This window comes from Indicator indicator, chromosome 17 (genome assembly GCF_027791375.1).
Source record: "Indicator indicator isolate 239-I01 chromosome 17, UM_Iind_1.1, whole genome shotgun sequence".
In the NCBI taxonomy this organism is placed as follows: domain Eukaryota; kingdom Metazoa; phylum Chordata; class Aves; order Piciformes; family Indicatoridae; genus Indicator; species Indicator indicator.
The window spans coordinates 20,710,881-20,729,541 of record NC_072026.1 but is presented as its reverse complement, the minus strand read 5'-3'; the positions used below and the strand labels follow the sequence as shown (position 1 = coordinate 20,729,541).

The 18,661-nt window shown below is 55.2% G+C and overlaps 1 protein-coding gene across 1 annotated transcript in view; it reads left to right on the top strand.

The window, feature by feature from the left end:
- The window catches only part of DLG3 (discs large MAGUK scaffold protein 3), a 99,471-nt gene that overhangs the window by 7,466 nt on the left and 73,344 nt on the right, over nucleotides 1-18,661 (top strand). Inside the window, exons 3-4 of the mRNA XM_054388537.1 lie at nucleotides 601-743; nucleotides 4,042-4,197. Coding sequence (XP_054244512.1) covers nucleotides 601-743; nucleotides 4,042-4,197 — 299 coding nt within the window. The remainder of the gene's footprint in view (nucleotides 1-600; nucleotides 744-4,041; nucleotides 4,198-18,661) is intronic.

The following is an 18,661-nucleotide window of genomic DNA, read 5'->3' as shown; positions in this document are numbered from 1 at the left end:
TAATATCATGCCAGATGGGAAGAGGGAATTTATCAGGGAAGGATCTGGAGAGAACATAGCTGTAGCCATCAGCTTTAGAGCTTGTACACCAGGAGCTTGCTGGCCTAGTGCCCTGTGCCCTCTTTGCCTGTCTCTGTGGGAAGGGAGCCCAGGGGCACTGGGGAGAAGCTGTGGGGACAGAAAAGCCTGGCAGCATCAGGGTAGGCAAGCAGGGGCTGCCTGGCACAGCTTCTCAGAGCTAAAGAGACATGAAACCATACGAGGGGCTGGCACAGGGTGGGAGTTTTGACTGCTATTGCTGAGGGCAGTGTGCTCTCAGCCCCTCTAGAGCATGTGGCCATTGCTCAGGGGAGAAGCCTCTGCCCTCCGTAGCCATGGGGTCCCGCATGCTGAACCAGGCACTTTGCTGCACCCTGCCTTGTCCAGCAGGTGTGGGGGGCAATGCAGCCAGGCTGGGCAGCCAGCAGAGCCCTGTCCCAGCCCTTCACCCAGGTGCCTGCTCACAGAGGTCTCAGGATGCACGGTGGGCACAGGTGCAGTGCCCCCGGCAGGGCTCTGGCTCTGGGCTGTCCTGTGGATGTTCCTTGTGCTGTTTTGCAGACATCCATGAATTCTACGATTTCACACTGCGCTCCGCACCCCTGCAGCCTCCCAGCCCAGGCACACAGCATGGCACAGCTGGGGAGCAGCATGAGGCCAGCCAGCCCCACCCTGCACCCCGAGAGCCCCAGCACCTGCCCAAGGTAAGAGACTGGCACGGTGCTGCCCCAGGGTGAGTCAAGGAGCACAGGAGGCTGCTGGGCACAGCAGTCAGGGCAGCTCACACCCAGGGTTTTCCCACACCCCCTCTGTCACAGCTTGCCTTGTTAAGGAGGCAGCTCCTCTGGTTCACAAGTGTTAACTGAATTACTGTTAAAGCAAATAGCTGCAGCTCCAACCCTGGCTCTGCTCAGCCCTGGCAGCTGCATTAATTGCCCCTGTCTGACACTGTCTTCCATTGAGGTGTTTCATCTCTCTGATGTAGCCACCTTATGATAAGTGAAGAAGGTTGAATCTTTTAAGTTTCCCTTTTCAGAGATGTTTTCCAGCTCTCAGATAACTTCTGCCTCTCCTATTTGCATTCTCTTTAATTTTCAACAGCCTTTTTGAAAGACACAGCACCAGGTGAGGAGGCAGGAATTGAGCAGGAGGGTCTCAGTGATCTGAAAGGCACCGAAGTAAATGAAATTGCCTTCTGCCTCTGCAGGTCTTCTTCCTGTTCTCTTCCCCCTGCCATCCTTTTGGGAGCCCCCTGGACTGGGGATACAGGGACATTTGGGTAGGAATGCAGAAGTTCAGGGATTCTTCCTTGGAACAAAATAATCCTCCCAGACAACCACCACCTGCGTCCCTCCCTGGCTGAGCTGGCTTCCCACTGCTTCCCTGGGCACACCAAACCTGGGTGGCACACAGGGACAACGTAGCTGAATCATGGAATAATAGAATGGCCTGAATTGGAAGGGACCTTAAAGATCATCCTGTTCCAACCTCCTGTCATGGGCAGGGGCACCTCCCACCAGCCCAGGTTGCTCAAGGCCTCATCCAGCCTGGCCTTGAACAGCTCCAGGGATGAGGTGTCCACCACATCTCTGGGCAACCTCTTCCAGTGTTCCACCACCCTCACAGTAAAGAACTTCTTCCTAATGTCCAACCTAAATCCATCCTTCTTTATACTCAAAGCCATTGTCCCCCATTCTGGCACTCCCACCTCTTGACAAAAATCCCTCCCCAGCTCTCCTGGAGCCCCTTCAGGTACTGGAAGGCTGCTCTAAAGCTTCCCTGCAGCCTTCTCTTCTCCAGGCTAAACAGCCCCAACTCTCAGCCTGTCCCCACAGGGGAGGTTCTCCAGCCTCTGATCATCTTGGTGGCCTCCTCTGGACCCTCTCCACAAGTTCCATGTCCTTCTTGTGCTGAGGACACCAGAGCTGGGCACAGTGCTGCAGGTGGGGTCTCAGCAGAGCAGATTAGAAGGAACAATGTCTTTGGAGGAGAAACACCTTAATGGAGTTTGATGATTAAGAACAGAGGAGACAAACCTGCCTGCAGTCAGTGCAGGAAATATCTGTGCTCCTCTGACTCAGCAACTTAGCCCCATTTTCCTTGCCCCCCTTCACACTGACAGTCCCCCCTAGCTGAAGCCAAAGCTGCAGGTCTGCGTTTCTGAATGGATTTTTAGTGAGGTGACCCATGGGCAGGGGGATCACACTTAGGGTTTTCCTGTCCCATTCACTTTGATCCACCTTCCAGCAAGCTCTGCTGGCAACAGCCACCAATCTGTGACAGCCAGGCCTGGCCATGGGGCCCTGAGGAGATGTGGCAGTCAATAAGGACATTTAAAAATCAATGTGGAAACAAGTGGGGAAGCAGCTGTGGGCCTGGCACAGCTGACTTGAGGGGGCTCCCTGTCCCCCTGCAGTGCCCTGTTCAGGGTGCGACACACAAACCAGGCAATCTTGGGGCTCTGCACTGAGCAGCCCAAGCCCCTCCATGCCACCAAATCCTGCCTTTTTTCTCTCAGAAAAAATAGTGTGTTTGAGGCATCTTGTGTTGCTGAAGTGTGAAATCCAACAGGCAGCTGCCCCTGCCCAGCAGCAGGATGTAGTAGTTTGGCCCTGGCTGGGAGCCACCCACCAAATACCTACCAAGGCCACTCTATCACTCCCCTTCTCAGACAGACACCACAGAATCACAGGCTCACAGGATGTTAAGGGTTGGAAGAGATCTCTGGAGATCCTCCAATCCAACCCCCCTGCCAGAGCAGGAGCAGAGAATCCAGCACAGGTCACACAGGAACACATCCAGACAGGGTTGGAAAGGCTCCAGAGAAGGAGACTCTACAACCTCTCTGGGCAGCCTGCTCCAGGGCTCTGGGACCCTCCCAGTCAAGAAGTTCCTCCTCATGTTGAGGTGGAACCTCCTGTGCTGCAGTTTCCATCCATTGCCCCTTGTCCTATACCAGGGCACAATTGAGCAGTCTGTCCCTGTCCTTTCCTTCCTGACCCCCAGCCCTCAGCTATTGATAGACATTGATCAGATCCCTCTCAGCCTTCTCCTCTCCAGACTAAACAGCCCCAGGGCTCTCAGCCTCTCCTCCCCAGGCAGTGCTCCAGGCCCTTCAGCATCCTTGGAGCCTTCCCTTGGACTCTCTCCAGCAGATCCCTGTCCCTCCTGACCTGGAGAGCCCAGAGCTGGATGCAATATTCCAGGTGAGGTCTCAGCAGGGCAGAATAGAGGGGGAGGAGAACCTCCCTGGACCTGCTTGACACACTCCTGATGCACCCAGCACACCACTGGCTTACTGCCACCATCCAACGTCCCCACACTGCCTTCTTTCACTCAGCTTTTGTGTCTGAGCTGACCTCACATGGCATGGAGCATGGTCAGTTTGGGTCAGCTGGCCTGGCTGTGTCCCCTTCCAAGATCTATCCCCCCTCAACATCCTGCTGGGGGGAATGCTGGAAAAGCAGAGCCTGGGTGCTGGGCTCAGCAGCAGCCAAAACCCTGGTGTGGTATCAACACCCAGCAACAGCCCTGCAACACACAGCACTAGGACGATGCTCTGGGGAGAATTAACTCCAGCTCAGCCAAACCCAACGCACAGGACAGCTCTGGAGTCCCCTGCCTGCAAGCCTCTACTCTCACCTGCAGTGGCCCTGCTGCCCATGTGGCTGGTGGCAGGGCAGGGCTGGCACAAGCAGTGGGATGCTCCCTGAAGGCACTGTCAGCCCTCAGCATGGGGACTCCCAGACTGCCAGGAAGGGACCCCAAGGATCCTCTGCTCCAACCTTTCTAGGTGACAGTGCAGTTGCCATGAGCTGTCCAGGCGGTCCACATCTCTTCTGTATAGCAGGGACCAAACCTGCAGGCAGTGCTCCAGGTGTGGGCTATGCAGTGCTGAGCAGTGCTGAGTCTGGAAGGGCTCAGTTTGGCCCTTCAGAAGTGGTGGTGGGAGCTGGAGGCAACTGGCCTGCCTTACCCACCTGTGACCCCTGTCCGTTTCAGGATCCCTCCCGGGATGGTGAGTGGAGACTTCCTGCAGGTGCTGGGGACAGCGGCTCCAGGACACCACCACGGCTGGTGAGGGTGACAGCTCGCAGGACAGAGGCACCAGCCAGCATCTGCAGCCTGGTGCTCAGCTCTCACAGCACCCTACCCGAGGTGAGCCTCCATGTGCCCCACGCTGCGTCCCACCCTGCCAGCCCAGCCAGCGGCTGGCACTGAGGGGACAGCACCGGGGCCGCGTGCCCGTTGCACCTTGGGGACACTGCCAGGGAGGTGTTTTCCTCCCCTGGGCCTTACAGTGTTTCCTCATGGCCACTCTGAACATGCTCAGGCTGTGTCCTCATGGCTACTCTGGACATGCTCAGGCTAGGAGATCTAGCGGTGTCCAGTGTCAGGGGCTGGCTGACACTGAAATCATCCTCACCATGGTAGCACTCCCTATGGTCTGGTGTCAGCCCCCAGTGCAGGTGGATGTGGTGCCGAAATAAAGTCTGTGTGGAGCTGGAATCCTCCCAGCCCCATCCATCCTGGCCCCAGTGCTGGCACGCTTCCACACTGCAGATTTCCGGCATTTCTCCTCCAGGCTCTCAAAGGGCAGGTTCATTCCTCAGCTTGCTGAGAACTCCTCTCTGCTGTCTTACTGAGCTGGAAGTGCTGCTGACTTGGATGTGCTCTGTGAATCTCACCTTCCTCCTGATGTGAGAGCATTGTCTGGGCGATGCCTTTGAGGGGAGTTCTAGGGATGGGTGAAGGGCAAAATGCATTTTGTAGGGAGATGAAGTGGCCTGGGTTGGATGGAGCTCGCCACAGATTTCAAGTTCTATGGAAATGTTGTTTTTCCCTTGGCAAAGTTTGCAATGATGTTTGTTTGCTGAGTCAAAGTCTTCCGAAATATTTTAAATATGAAAACTACTCTGCTGCTGCTTCTCTCTTCTTTCCTTCCTATTTGGCAGTGCAATAAAATGGGTCATGCCCCATTTTTTCCCCCCATACTGTTTAATTTCTCCTTTTCCTCTTGCTACTCTCTACATTTTCAAACATTCACCAAATCCTGACCAGTTTTGGAAGAGTGGAACAGTGCTTTGCTGAACATGAGTGGAGGCTGAGCTCAGCTGCTGGTCTCCATTCGCCAGTGGGAGGGAATCACAGCCACAGGGTCAGGGGGCAAAAGCCATGAGAGGTGAGGGTCTGCTCAACCAGGAGCACTCAGATGCCAAGGGCTTTTCTTCATAAACCTCCCAGGCTCTGCAGTGCACTGGCTCCTGCATCCAGCCCCAATGTCTGGCTGTACCACAATGTCTTCTTGAGCAGCAGCCACCTAGCTTCAATTTGTAAGACTTCATGGAATCACAGAATGGTTTGGGTTGGAAGGGATCTTAAAGCTCATCCAGTTCCAAGCCCCTGCCATGGACAGGGACACCTCCCACCAGCCTCATCCAACCTGGCCTGGAACACCTCCAGGCAGGAGGCAGCCACAGCCTCCCTGGGCAACCTGTGCCAGTGTCTCCCCACCCTCACGCTAAAGAATTTCTTCCTCATCTCCTGTCTCAATCTTCCCTCTCCCAGCTCAAAGCAATAGTGATGACCAATCTGCTGTGTCCCTAGCCTGGCTGGCCTGACGGATATTTATCCTCCCCATTAGAGATCTTCACTTTGCTGGTAACCTGGATTTCTCTCGCTTTAGCTCCCAGCCCCAGGAAATTCTGCTGCCTTTGTTTGCCAGGATAAAGGGCTGTAGCAATCAGAAATGTTCCCCACGTGTGGGTATTTATAGACGCGCTTCAGCTCCCTCAGAACTTCCTTTAGATAAACTAAACAGATTGGCTCCTTTGCTTGCTCGGTGTGAGGCAGGTTGTTCAGCCCTGAAATAATTCCTGTCATTCTTTTCTGAAGGTTTTTTTATTTTGCTTTCCAGCCTCCTCCTTTCCCAGCCTGTGTCAGTGCGGGTCAAGAGCCTGTCCTCAGTACCAGGCACTGCTGCTTTTGGGGTCACCCATCCACGGGGACCATGGCTGCTGGCCAAAAGTAGGGGGTCACTGCCCTGAGAGGGAGGGAGGGGGGCCTGGGTGAGCAGGACAGGGCTCTGGGAGGGCTTTCTCATCTGCAGTCTCTTTCATCCCAGAGGATGGCAACTTCACAGCTTGGCCACAGCAGGGTCCTGGAGGCAAAACCCCATTGGGAACAGTATCAGTCAGTGATGGGCTTAGCCACCCCTGCAGTCCTACTTGCAACGTGGCTTCCCATGGAGACCCAGCAGCTGTCCTGGAGCTTGGGACCAAGTGCTGCAGGCTTGAGCACTGTTCCTATGGCAGTGCTGGGATACAGAGGCCTCTGACACAGTGCTGAGCCTGAACCCCAGACTGCATCTTCACCGCTGAACACCAGCCCTGCTGCCATGGCACTCCATGGCATCTCAGCATCTCAGCTGTGCCCCACGTCAGCAGTCCAGACCATGACTCGGGACTGGCCGTGCCTGGGAGCAGGCTGTGCCAATGGACCACAGCGTGGGCCCTGCTTTGCACCTCTCCCTCCTGCATGGAGGCACTGAGGATACCTCAGCTGCTGCCCAGCACCACCTCCTGTATCAGTTCTCACCAGCCCCAGCATGCAGGACAGAGCTGGGGCAGTGTACCACCTACACAGCCAGCTCCTGCCCACCTCCACAGTGAATTCTTGCTCCCCAGCCGTTGGTGCATGCTTTCAGCCACAGGCATTTCCAAAGTGGGTTTCAGAAAAACACCTGAGGTGGCAAATGGCACTTGGAAGAAGCAGGGAAGCTGTTCCAGCGGGTGATGTTTAGTGCTAGGGGCAGAGAGCAGCAGCTGCAAGGCAGAGCAGCTGCCCCCCTGGTGCACAGCAACAAGAGCTCTAGCAGACACCCTGCCACTGATAAAAGGCAAGATGATGAACTGCCTCCTTGTCCTGCCTGCACCAAGTGTGATTCTCTTATCGCATCCGTCAATGGAAATAAGTTTTCAGTTGTCCTGGCTTTGTCCTTTCCCCTGCCTGCAGCTTTCTCCAGTGGTGATCACAGAGCAAAAGCCACCATGACCACTCTAGTCAGGAAGACAGATGAGAAATAAATTGCCTCTCCACACAGATGCTTCCAGGAACAGGAAATTTTCCGTCTGCTGGCGAGGACATGTGTGCACTCTGCACAGCCCTGCAGTGTGCAAATGGCTGCAGCAGAGGACGTGGGAGCAACAGACACAGCAGTAACCTGTGCTCCCTGGCAGGGGGGCTCAGGTGGCTGAAACCATTTCTCCATGGCAAAGTAGATGTTCAGCCCTCAACGGGGCAAGAGCAAAGGGACTCAGCCAGCTGAAATACCCTCTTGCGGTGCTCAGAGGCACAATCCTGCCTGAGCTTTTGGGGTTTGTGGGGTTTCATTTGTCAAATCCTCCATTTCAACCTTGCCCCAGGCCCCCAACTGCCTCAGCAGGGCTGCTTGGGGCTTGTGTGCAGCTGCAGCGGAAAGGTCCTCGAGGATGCTCCACGGCCGGTGCCGTTTGCCCACAGGCTGGCAGGGACGCTGCTTCCCTCAGCAGACGCCGTTCTCATGTTCCGTGCGTGGAGCGGAGAGAAGCCAGCTGTAAAGATAAATGGCAGAGGAACAATGCTGCTGATGAGCACTGCGCCTGCGAGGCAGCGCTGCTCGTCCCCTGCCAGCGGCTCCTGCCTCCCCGCACGGCTCCTGTCTCCCCGCACGGCTCCGCAGCCTCTCTGACCTCAGCGCTGTCACAGCGCCAGCGAGGTGCTGCCCTTCCTGCGCCGCCTGCCCGTGCAGCCCACTCCCTCCTGCCTGCCAAGCCTTTGGTTGCTTCACTGCCTTACGCCGACGTCACGGCTCTGTCCTTGTGCAGCCCAACAGCTAACACCACCATCAGGTCTTGAAGGGATGGAGAGAGGAGCAAGACTGCTTCCAAGGACTCCCTCCGTGCTCTGAAACCACCGCTGAACAGCAAACCTTGCTGGCACGGGGTGCTGCCCTACCGCAAGCCGTGGGGGATGCCACTGAGCATGCCTGCAGCATGCCAGGTGCTGCTGGACAGAGGCCAAAAGCGTCGCCTTGTCTCCCTGCATCCCGAGAAGGATGCAGTTCAGCCCTGCAGAAATGCCCCATCGGGATGTTAGGAGCCCTCTGCACCCTGCCTGTCACTGGAGAGGACACTCTTGCCTGCCTCAAACCCACAGCTCAGAGGCCAGAAAGGTCTGGAACTCCCCAGGGGATTTGGCAGAGCAAGGCAGGCTGTGCAGCCAGCACGGCAACCAGCTGGCTGCTTACCCTGCCCCCCTCTTGAGTGCTTTTTCCTTTCTCTGCTTGCCTTAGGCCAAAGAGAAGGGCGTGCCCGGGGCCTGCCCTTTGCTTGCGGAGCAGTTCCAGGCAGCCACAGCAGGTCAGGATGAGGCTGGTGTGTGGCAACTGCAGAATGCCCACAGTGAGCTCCTTGCCCTGCCCTGGCTGCAGCCCCACCACTCTTCATTTTCTCTGCAGGAAGGGTGAGAAGTGTAGCACCAAACAACTCTTTCCTGTTGCAAAGAGCAGCAGGGAAATTAAGCAGGTCCCTGCTGCGAGTGTGGGAAATGAATACAGCCCCCCCCACAAGAAGACCCCCACACTGTTGCTTGGTTGTCTGTGCCTTGCTGTCCCCAGCACTCCATGTCCTCTCTGTGGGCTGGCTGGGCAGTCAGCCACAGCCATTGCTGCAGGACACACTGGCCACAGATTTATCTCAGATGGAGCCTGGCAGCACCAGCTCTGCCACCTCAAAATCCTGGGAAGGGGCTAATGCTCAAGCAATGGGAGACAAGGAGCAGTCAGCTCCCAGAGGGACCCAGCCTCCTGATTGCATCCCCATGCAACTCAGAGAACATGGTTAATGTAAGGAGAAGCAGAAAAGCAAAGCAGCAGCTCACAGCCCAAAGGCCTCAGCTGCTGCCCCAGTGTCACTGAAGCTGTTTTGTGCCTGGCAGTCACTCCGGGCTCCACATTCAGATGCTCTCTGGCAGTTTTGTGTTTTGACATTGTAGGTAGAGGCTGGGAAGCCAAAGCACTGAAGTCAAGAGAGTGTCCGTCTGCAGCAGCATGCTCAGAGTGAGCTATACATGAGCCCAGCATAGACACCCAGCTGGGCAGCCAACTGCCTGTATCCCAGGGTGTTGCTGCTCCAAGAAGGTTCAGCATGACCTGAGTCAGTAAGAGCTGTCACTTCAACGGACGTTTTGGGGGTTGAATGGCCTGAGCTTTACTAGATGGACAAGGAGATGCTTAGACCTCAGTTCTCCAAGCTCAACATACAGCTTCAGCAGAGGACGAAGAGGTCAGCAGAGCCAGCAGGCTGCGAAACCAAAGGCTGGTGCATAGCCACTTATTCCTACTCTAGGGACTTTCTGTCTAAAATCAGTGACTAGAGGAAGATCCTTGGCGGACCCCAAGGCTTTTCGGGCTGCATAACACAGGAAGGCCCTGTTGGACATGGGGCTGTTGGTTCATCCATTCATCCAAATCATCGTCACCGGTTTGAAGTGTGAGTGCATGCAGTTCTTCCTCTGCAGCAGTGAGAGGGGGAAACTTTGCAGAGTGTCCCACAGGCAGCCACACTCCAGAATCATCCAGACAAGCCTGGAGTCCATCCATCCTCCCTCCAGATTCATGCTCCAGCTTTGTTTGCCTCCATCTAGTGCAAGTGTCTGCCGAAGCCCAGGGGAGCACAGCTGCTGAGGAGACTTGTGCTCTGAGATTCACACTGGTGGGTTTCATGCCTGGCTCTGAAAGCAAGAAGTGAGACCTTTCAACAGAGACTGAACAGGGGCCAGACACATCAGTGGCTTGGCCAGGAGCTCCAAGAGCCATCACACTATGCCCCCTGGGTCTATCTGCTTTGCTCATCAAATTTCCAGCCTTGGTGCAAAGTCCCTATAGCTGCACCCAGCTCCCTCCTTTCTTGCTTTGCCTCCTCAGATGGCTGACCACACTCCTGCTGCAACCAAAGCCTTTGAGCACAAACCAAGGAGGGTCTCCCAAAATGCAGAGCTTCTCTGCCCACAGCATGGGATGTGCACCCCTAGCCTCTACCCATCCACACTCTGCTCCCCCTCACAGCCAGCGCAGCATCTCGGGAGGCTGAGGACAAATCTCCTGCGTGTGTTCCTTCCAAACAAATAGGCCATTTTTTAAAGCAGGGAACCAAGCTTGAAGGCAGAGCCTGGCAGGACAGCTGCTCTCTATCTGGAGCGCTGAAGCTGGGGGAACATCGCTGCATCTTAATGGCATTGAGCTGGATGGGAATCAGGATTCTGGTAGCAGAAGCACTACCAGTTCTGTTATAAATAGAGCAGCCACCATAGCTGCTCATGGAGGTTTTTAGCCTTTAGGATTTGCAGGATCAAACTGTGCTGAGAGATTCTTTATCCTCGGCAGTGATGGGAGCCACTGGGAGCACAAGGGATGAGTAGGGGGTTGGGAATCATCCCTCTTGTGAATCCGAGCATGAGCCCTTTGGAAGGTGGTCTCTGCTGTGTGCTGCCTCCTCTTGCTTTTCTCTGCTCTGGGCGTTAGACAAGGCTGCAGCAGTGCAAGTGCCTCAACCCAGTCTTGTGCCCTGCTGCAGGAAGTGAGGCTTTGCTGTAGGGCAGTGCCTGCCAGAGCCCTGCAGCCTGAGGGTACAAAGCACCTTGCAGGAGCCTGGCTGGCATTGCACTTAAAAGTTGTTCCAAGCATTGAGAGTCAGGCAAAGGCTTCCTGTGGTCTGTGGCCTAGATAGCTCTCAGGGCTGGCACTGCTCAGCCACACTAGCACCTGTGCTCAGAACAGTGGCATGGAGAGCATGATGCCTGGCCTGTGTTGCTTTCCCAGCCTCTAAACAACAGCTTCCCACCTGTGCATGCTCAGGAAATGCCCCCTGCCCCCCCCACTTCCCCCCCCCCCCCCCCGCCTTGGAAAGGGGTATTTTAAGATTAGATCGTTTTGCAGTCCAGGCTACAGCAGAGGAGCTATGGTAGAGCAAGTGAGGGGGCACTACAGTGCGGTGCAGGGGGGAGGCCCAGGCTGGTCCTGGAGCTGATTCAGTGCTGAAGCCAAGAACAAGCTCTGCCCACTCCCCTGCACTCCCCTGCAAGCGCTGCAGTCCCCTGGCTGCGCTGCCCCTTCCCGCTCCGTAGGCATGTGCAGCCCTTTCCTCTCTGCAGGGGTAGGTTTTGCATTACCGAATCTCAGGAGGTACTTTTGCAGGGAGGTTTTGCAAGCTTTGGGGCTGTGCTGCCGTGGCAGTGTTCCTGCGTTACCGCTCTGCTCCCGAACAAGAGCCTGGGGATGCTGCCTGCCCTGGCTGGGCTGTGGCTTGGTGGCAGAGCTCATGACCTGGTCTCCCTTGGGGTGACACTCAGTTCAGCAGCGTGCTCTGGCCCCTGTGGATGCCCAGTGCCTGAGACCTGACCGTCCCATGACCACAGCAAGCCCTGAAGCCATCGTGAGAGCAGTGGCACGGTGCTCCCCAGCCCCGCTGTCACCTGGGGATGGTGGTGCTGCTGCTCTGTCAGTCCTGAGGCACAGGGCTACGGCTGCCCCAGGAGCACCTCTTCACCCCATGGCCGGGACCCGGCGTAAAGCTCACCTCGCCCATCCGCCACGGTGCTGTCTTCTCCTGCCTTTAAGAGAGGCCCGCGAGCTGCTCTCGGCGGTGCGGCCCGTGCGCTGATTGGCAGAGTGGGCGGAGGGTGGGGCGGGGGCGGGGCCAGCCATTCACAAATTGCCAGCCACGCGCCCTGCCGTAAAGGGGCCGCGGCCGGGCTGAGCTGGGGCGTGGCGTGCCCAGGGCTCCAGGGACATTGTCATTGTCCCCGCTGACCAGAGCGTGTCCTGAAGTGCACAGCGCAGACAAGGCACCACCGAGTGCTAGGAAAAGCCCTTTAAGATCATTGGGTGCAACCTTTCTCTAATTCTACCAAGGCTTGTGCTGAACCATGGCCCTCATCTCTGCCTCTTTGAAACACCTCGAGGGATGGGCATTTAAACATCTTCCGGGCAGCCTCTGCCAGGCTTTGAGAACCCTTCCAGTGAAGAAGTTTCTTCTAGTGTCCAACCTAAACTTTCCCTGGGGCAACTTGAGACCATTTCTTCTTGTTCTGTTGCTCGTTTCCACCTGGCTCCAAGCTTCTTTCAGGGAGCTGTGGAGAGGCAGAAGGTCTGCCCTCAGCCTTCTGTTCTCCAGCCAACCCCAGTTCCCTCAGTGCTCCCTCTAAGGCTTGTGCACCAGTATCCCCATGAGCCACTGGCTGGGAGCAGTGGAAGATGCTGGAAGAGCTTTGCTACAACAGGAAGGAAGCAGTGCTGGGTAGGCAAAAACGGAAGTGTGGACCCACAGAGCTCCCCATTTTGTTCCCTGTGCAGGGTGGGATTAATCAAGGAAAGGGCATCCCTGGTGCCTAAGGTCCCTCTTGCCAGGTTTGTGCTGCCGAGGTCTGAGCAGAGCAGTGCTGAGCCCTTGCAGCATTTTCAGAGCCAAGTGTTGACCTACCCCAAGAATGAGACTTGTTCCTGCAGGGGTGGCTGCTACTGGGGACCCCACAGGAGCCAAATTATGGAACTTTGTGTCCCTAAAGGTCACAGCAGCTTAGGCAGGGCCAGGCTGGAGCCCTCTGACAGCCTTGTACAGCACAAGTAGGGTGCGTTTGGCTGCTGCACACTTGGGGACAGCTTGGGACTAATGATGAGGGGAAAAGGATGTCTGTGTGAGGTCAGAGTAAGGTTAGGGTTAGGGTTAGGCACAGGCAGCTGGAGGTCAATGTGCAGGACCAAAAAACCATGAGATTTCTCATGTCAAAAAGCCGTGAGACTTTGAAATACCTTGCTCTGACTCTGTCTTAGAGTGGTGAAGTTCTGACCTGGCCATATTTTCAAAGCTTCCCTCTGCTCCATCGGCCTGGAAATGTGCTTCATTCTAAAAGAAAGGTGGCACACACAAGGACAAGGCACCCACATACCACAAGACATGGCAGTGCTGTAACTGCCATGCTTGTGCAGCAGCAAGGCTCCCTCCTTGTGCCTTAGGGACAAGCCACAGCAGCACAGCCAGCCTCCAGCCCATGCTTCCAGTGTTGCAGCACAAGGCAGGAGCTTTTCTGCTGGGTGACTGGGGGAGCGGCTGTGGGCGTTGTAAGCCTGTCAGGAAATCCATAAAGCCTGCTGCAGTTGATTGCTATTAAATAGAACCTCCAGGCTCTCTTTTACAGAGAAGGAGTCTGGGCTCTGCTGCAGGGACCTGCCCAAGGTCTCCACTGTACTTGTCCCCTGCCAATGCAGCCGTGAGGACATCTAGTTGGCCATCATTTCAGTTGCAGAGAGTGGTGTCCATTGAAGACCTTTGTGCCATTTCTGCCACAAGCAAGAGTGTGGGAAGGGCACAGTGGCACTGGGCAATGTAGCAGGGATCATTAATAGGATGAAAATGGTTTTGCTCCATAGGAGAATAATTTCTTTGGCAACTGCCCTGTGAGTGCCAAGAGCTATTGGTCCCTTGGTGTGCCTGGTTATTATTGTGCCAGCTACGCATTTCCCAGCATGAATTTCCCCAGAGGAACAGTGTCACTGTGAGCTGTTCATTATCCTGCCCCTTCCTACTCATTTGTGACTGAGCAAACCCTCCAGTGCTCGCGGGAACCACCTACCCCAGTTGCTCACTAGCTGTGCAGCTGGCCCTGCAGAAGGCCTAGACAGCTTTCCTTTGGCAAACCACAGACACAGCACACTGCAACCCCCTGCTGGATGGCAGTCTGTTGGTGCTGAAAGACCAGCTGACAGGCTGAGCTGAGTTCACTTGGTTCCTCCCTTTGCTGTTCATCACCCTGGAGCCTGCTCCCCACCACACATTTGCCTTCTGCTGCTCCCTGCCCCCATCCTCAGATGGATGGCTGCAGACCCTGCTACCTGCCCTGTGCTTGGGAGGTTGAGTAGCCTTTTGCAGGTGATTTTGGTTGAGAAAGGTACCTCCCCAACATAAAACTGTCCCCACTTCCTCCCTCAGTATTACAAAGTTGACATCTTCCCTGTCTGCACCCAGGCTCAGAGCTAACACATGGCTTTGATTCTCCAGGCAGGACTGAGCTCCTGTTTGGGCTAAAGGCAAGGGGCAGGGTGGCAGCACTCATGTGACTGTCACCTCTGCAATGAACTGCCTTCAGCCTGCCCCATCTTCTGTTCCTAGAAAGGCTTTAGGTACAACTCCCCCCCCATGTCCTGATCACACTTGCCTTCCTCTTCAGCAGGACTTCATGTGAGAGGAGGAAAGTGACAAGAGAGGCTGAAATGCCAGCAGCAGCAGCAGATAAACTCTAGCTCCATGCTCCCTCTGTGCCATGTAAATAGCACTATCTCCAGGGATTTCTTGACACTTTCCTGGAATCCTCACCTGTAAGAGGAGCAGCTGCCAGAGATTAATTTAAATAAGACAAGGCAGGCTTCTGGGAAGAAGAGGGCAGCAGATGAGAGAGTGGCCTTGAGTCGCTTGCCTCCGTGAAGGCCCTTGCCTGGAAATCAGCTTCTAGCTCCTTTAGCCCTGGTCAGTGTGCACATTGCTGGGGCACAGGTGGCCACAGCTGCCTGCAGGTGCTGGGCACTGCACCAGCCAGGCACAGACCTGGCTCCCCGTTGCAGGTGCTGATGCCCTGTGGGTCCCAGCAGCGCCAATCCCAGTAGCCAAGGTGCAGCTGCTCACTGAGGCCAGCTGAAGAAGTGCAGTATGCAGATGCCCTGGCAGCTGTCCCTGGCCTCCTCTTGAGCTCACTGAGGCATCCTGAGCCCTGCACAACCTTGGGGGATGTTGTGAGCAGGCAGCAGCAAAGGGGCTTTTCTTCCTTTAGAACTAGGGCTAGTGGGCAGCACATGCAGTTCGGTGCACATGGATAGAAACTGAACAACTCTCGTGGCAGCCTCAGCAGGACCTGAGGGCTTTCAGGAGGGGAGCTGCAGTAGGGTAGGGAAGGACTCTGTCACAGCTCAAGACCCCTCCACTGGCAGGTGGCAATAAGACACTGACAGATAAGAGCCAGGGAAAGCAGCAGCAGGTTTTAGATTGTGGAATAAACTTGATTTTGTGAAATGGCAAGTGGGGTAGGGTTGGGGCAGTGATGTTGGCAGTCCAGGGCTGGTGGTGAGGGTGTTTCCCATGTGGGGATGCCCACTGCATGCACAGCTACCTCAAATGCAGGGCTGCCAGAAACCAAGCAGAAGAGGACCAGAGACCTTCCTTGTGGAGGATGCACTCCAGTCTGCCATGGGGGGCAAAACCAAATGCTTCTCCTAATTGTTCACTCAGCTCCTTACTGAAACATTTTTCTCTGACAGGTCTTGTCCTTTGCTTTTGCACTTCTCCTCCAAGTGAATGCCCATGTCCCTGCCCGCCCCCACCACAGCACTGAGAGAGTCAGAAACATGTCTGGAGCAGGGCAGGTGAAAGCAGTTGGGGTTGCATGTGCAACTCTGCACATGCAGTTCCCTGGTGCTTTCCTCCCACTCAACTCAGCCTCTTCCAAGCAAGGATCTCCTTCCTGACCTTGGCACGAAGATGGCTTTGGTGGAGCCTAATGGTAGTGGAGGGAGCCTCACTGGGTGGCCAGGGAGGCTCTGCACACTGCATGCACAGCAGAACTGTGCCATCCCAGGGTGGGAACTGCGATGGAGGGAGGCTTGCAGCTGGGCTGGAGCAGTAGATAGTTATGATTGTGTTTCAGGTCCTGGGGCACATTTCATTGGTGAAGTAATTTAGATCTCAGAGGTACCACAGGGTGGGAGGTGGTGGGTAACCAAGATAGACTTCATGTCCTTTTGCTTTGGCACAGCAGTCACTGTCCTTTGTTTCTACAAATCTTATTGCTCTCCTTCAGTGCAGCAATCTTCTACCTCAACTTCGTTCTTGCCCCATGCCCTCTATGCACTGATGACATCTCCTATCCCCCTGGTCTACCCTGGCTGCTGAGGAGGTACAGCATCTCCTGGAGCTAGCAGCATCTCCTGCTCATGCAGGGCTAGCAAATGTGCTCTGGGAGATGGCACAAGGAGCAGTAGAAGATGTAGAGATTATTCTAATTTCTTAAAGCCTGAAGTGTGCAGTTGTCTGTGCATGCCAGCACTGTGTGCTTTCCTTCCATGCATACAAACACAGCTCCTCGTTGATTAAAACCACTCTGAACAAGCTTGCTTTGCATGCAGGCATCCAGTCCTTCCTTGCCTTAGTGACCACCTGGCGTCGGCAGTGTCCTGTGGCACTGAGTTCTGCAGGGTAAAAGCACTTTCTTACATGCAGCCTTTAGCTTCATCTTGCTGCATCTCTGGGTGTTTGGGTCAGTGTCACAGTGTGCATGGGTCCCACAACTGAGCATTGATCAGCAAGAGCCCCTGGGAGCAGCAGGGTGAGGCTCACCTGTAGAACTGCTTCCATGCTCAGCTGCATGAGGCCAGCACAGTGAGGACACACTCTCTAGGCTTGCTTGTCCAGGAACATTGTAAATGTCCTAAGCTCACAGCTGGGGAGATGTCAGTGAAAGGTATCCACAATACCGCTCCATGGCATTAAGCATGGAGCAGCACATGATCCATCCATCCTGTGACAGAGGCAACCCACAGGCAATGAAGTACAGGCAGTGCTGGAGAGAACAGGCTCTGCACACCGTGGTGGGGACAATGTGGGTCCCGAGTGTGGGCTGTCCTCTGCCCCCTCGCCTTCAGCCAGAAGGATCTGTTTCACCTGAGCCCTTGGGAGCAAACAATGCAGGAGCAGCCTGTCTGTGATGATCAAGTGCAAAAGCAGTTTTGTATTGCAGTTTGAAGTGCTAAAGAAACAACGAGTGGGTAGGGGTTCTTCTCTGGCTGGCCCTCACAGCCTTCCTGCTCCCACGGCCCTGCTTGTGAACAGGGCCATGATGTGCTGGCTGCATGAGGCCAGTAGGAGCCTGCAGACCTTGCAGCCTGAACTGGGGTGTTAAACCACCATGTCTTGTAGCTCACCTTGCAGCCCCTTCCCACTTTGGTCTCATCCCTTTACTTGTACCCTGCTGGAGCCCTGTGGCATCTTTCCTTGCTGTTCTATGTATTTATGTAGCTTCAAATAATTCCTCACCCACCCTAGTGTTTATTAAATGCTTTAAGCATTAGGAGGCCAAGTTCAGATTCTGATTGGTCAGATGTGGGTTGTGCCACAGAATCATAGAATCAGTCAGGGTTGGAAGGGACCACAAGGATCATCTAGTTCCAACCCCCCTGCCATGGGCAGGAACACCTCACACTACATCAGGCTGGCCAGAGCCTCATCCAGCCTGGCTGCAAACACCTCCAGGGATGGGACCTCAACCACCTCCCTGGGCAACCTATTCCAGGGTCTCATTTAGGTTGGTAAAGACCTTGAAGATCATCCAATCCAACTATTAACCCAATATTGCCAAAATGGAAAGTTTCCCAAACCAGTTCTATTTCCTGTCAATTTGAGTTGCTCTTCTCCTTTAATATTTGCTGAGACACTAAAGTAGTCCTGGATTTTTGTTTGTTTGTTTGTTTAGGACTCTAAAATCTGTAAGGAAAAGTCACATTAAAAATTCTTCTTTAAAAATGTTGTTGGCTATAAGGCATTTGAACTAAAAATGAATGATTATGTCATCTTTATAATAACTCATATTCCCTCCATAGGAATTAATCAGGGAGCTTCCAGCCATTTTGCTTCCCATATTAATAAAGTGTGGGGGGGGGAAGGTCAAACCCAGCATGGGAACAAATGCATAGAACCTCAATTCTGTGCTGGTTCTACCCTTTGATTTGCCTGGGTGACTGTCTCCTGAACTTCCAGTCCAACACTTCTGTGCAAGAGGTCAGGAGCTGCCTGGGCTGCATCAGGAGCAGGCACTTCTGCTCTGCTTTTATCATTCCCTGACGGCAGTAGGTGGAAGGCCCAGCAAAGAGCCTTGGGGTTTATACACCCTCAGTGTATTTGTGGCTCACTGGGCAAAGGTGGCATCCCCTAGGTGCTCTGCTGGTGCACATGGGAACGTTTCCATCCAAGCAGGGTGAGAGCTGATCATAGAACCATAGAATGGTTTGGGTTGGAATCATCTAGTTCCAATCCCCCTCCCATGGGCAGGGACACCTCCCACTAGATCAGGTTGTTCATCCAGCCTGGCCTTGAACACCTCCAGGGTGATGGCATCCACACCCTCCCTGGGCAACCTGTTCCAGTGTGATGTGGGGTATGCAACATAGATGCTGCTGGATGGGAGACTGAGCTGGGCTGTGGGTCAGGTCTGGATGATATAATCTTTCAGCGTGGGGCACAGCTGCTGGCGTGATTGCTGGTGGTGTCACCCAAGCAGCGGCCGGGCTGCCCACAGCCGCACTGGGGCCGTGGAACAGCCGCATGGGAGCTGCCCGGCACGTCAAGGGGGAGGGCTGCCGTCGGTGCTGCGTAGGGCTGCTGGGCAGGGGTCTCTGCTGTGCCGGGGCGCAGCGGGAGCAGCGCACAAACCGCCGGGCGGCCAGCAGCTCGCAGCAGATCTCGGCCCCGCTGGCCGGTGGGCTGCCCACTCCGGGGGAGTGAACGCGGCCCCGCCGCCCTCGCGTTCGTCGCCGGGGCGGGGCGAG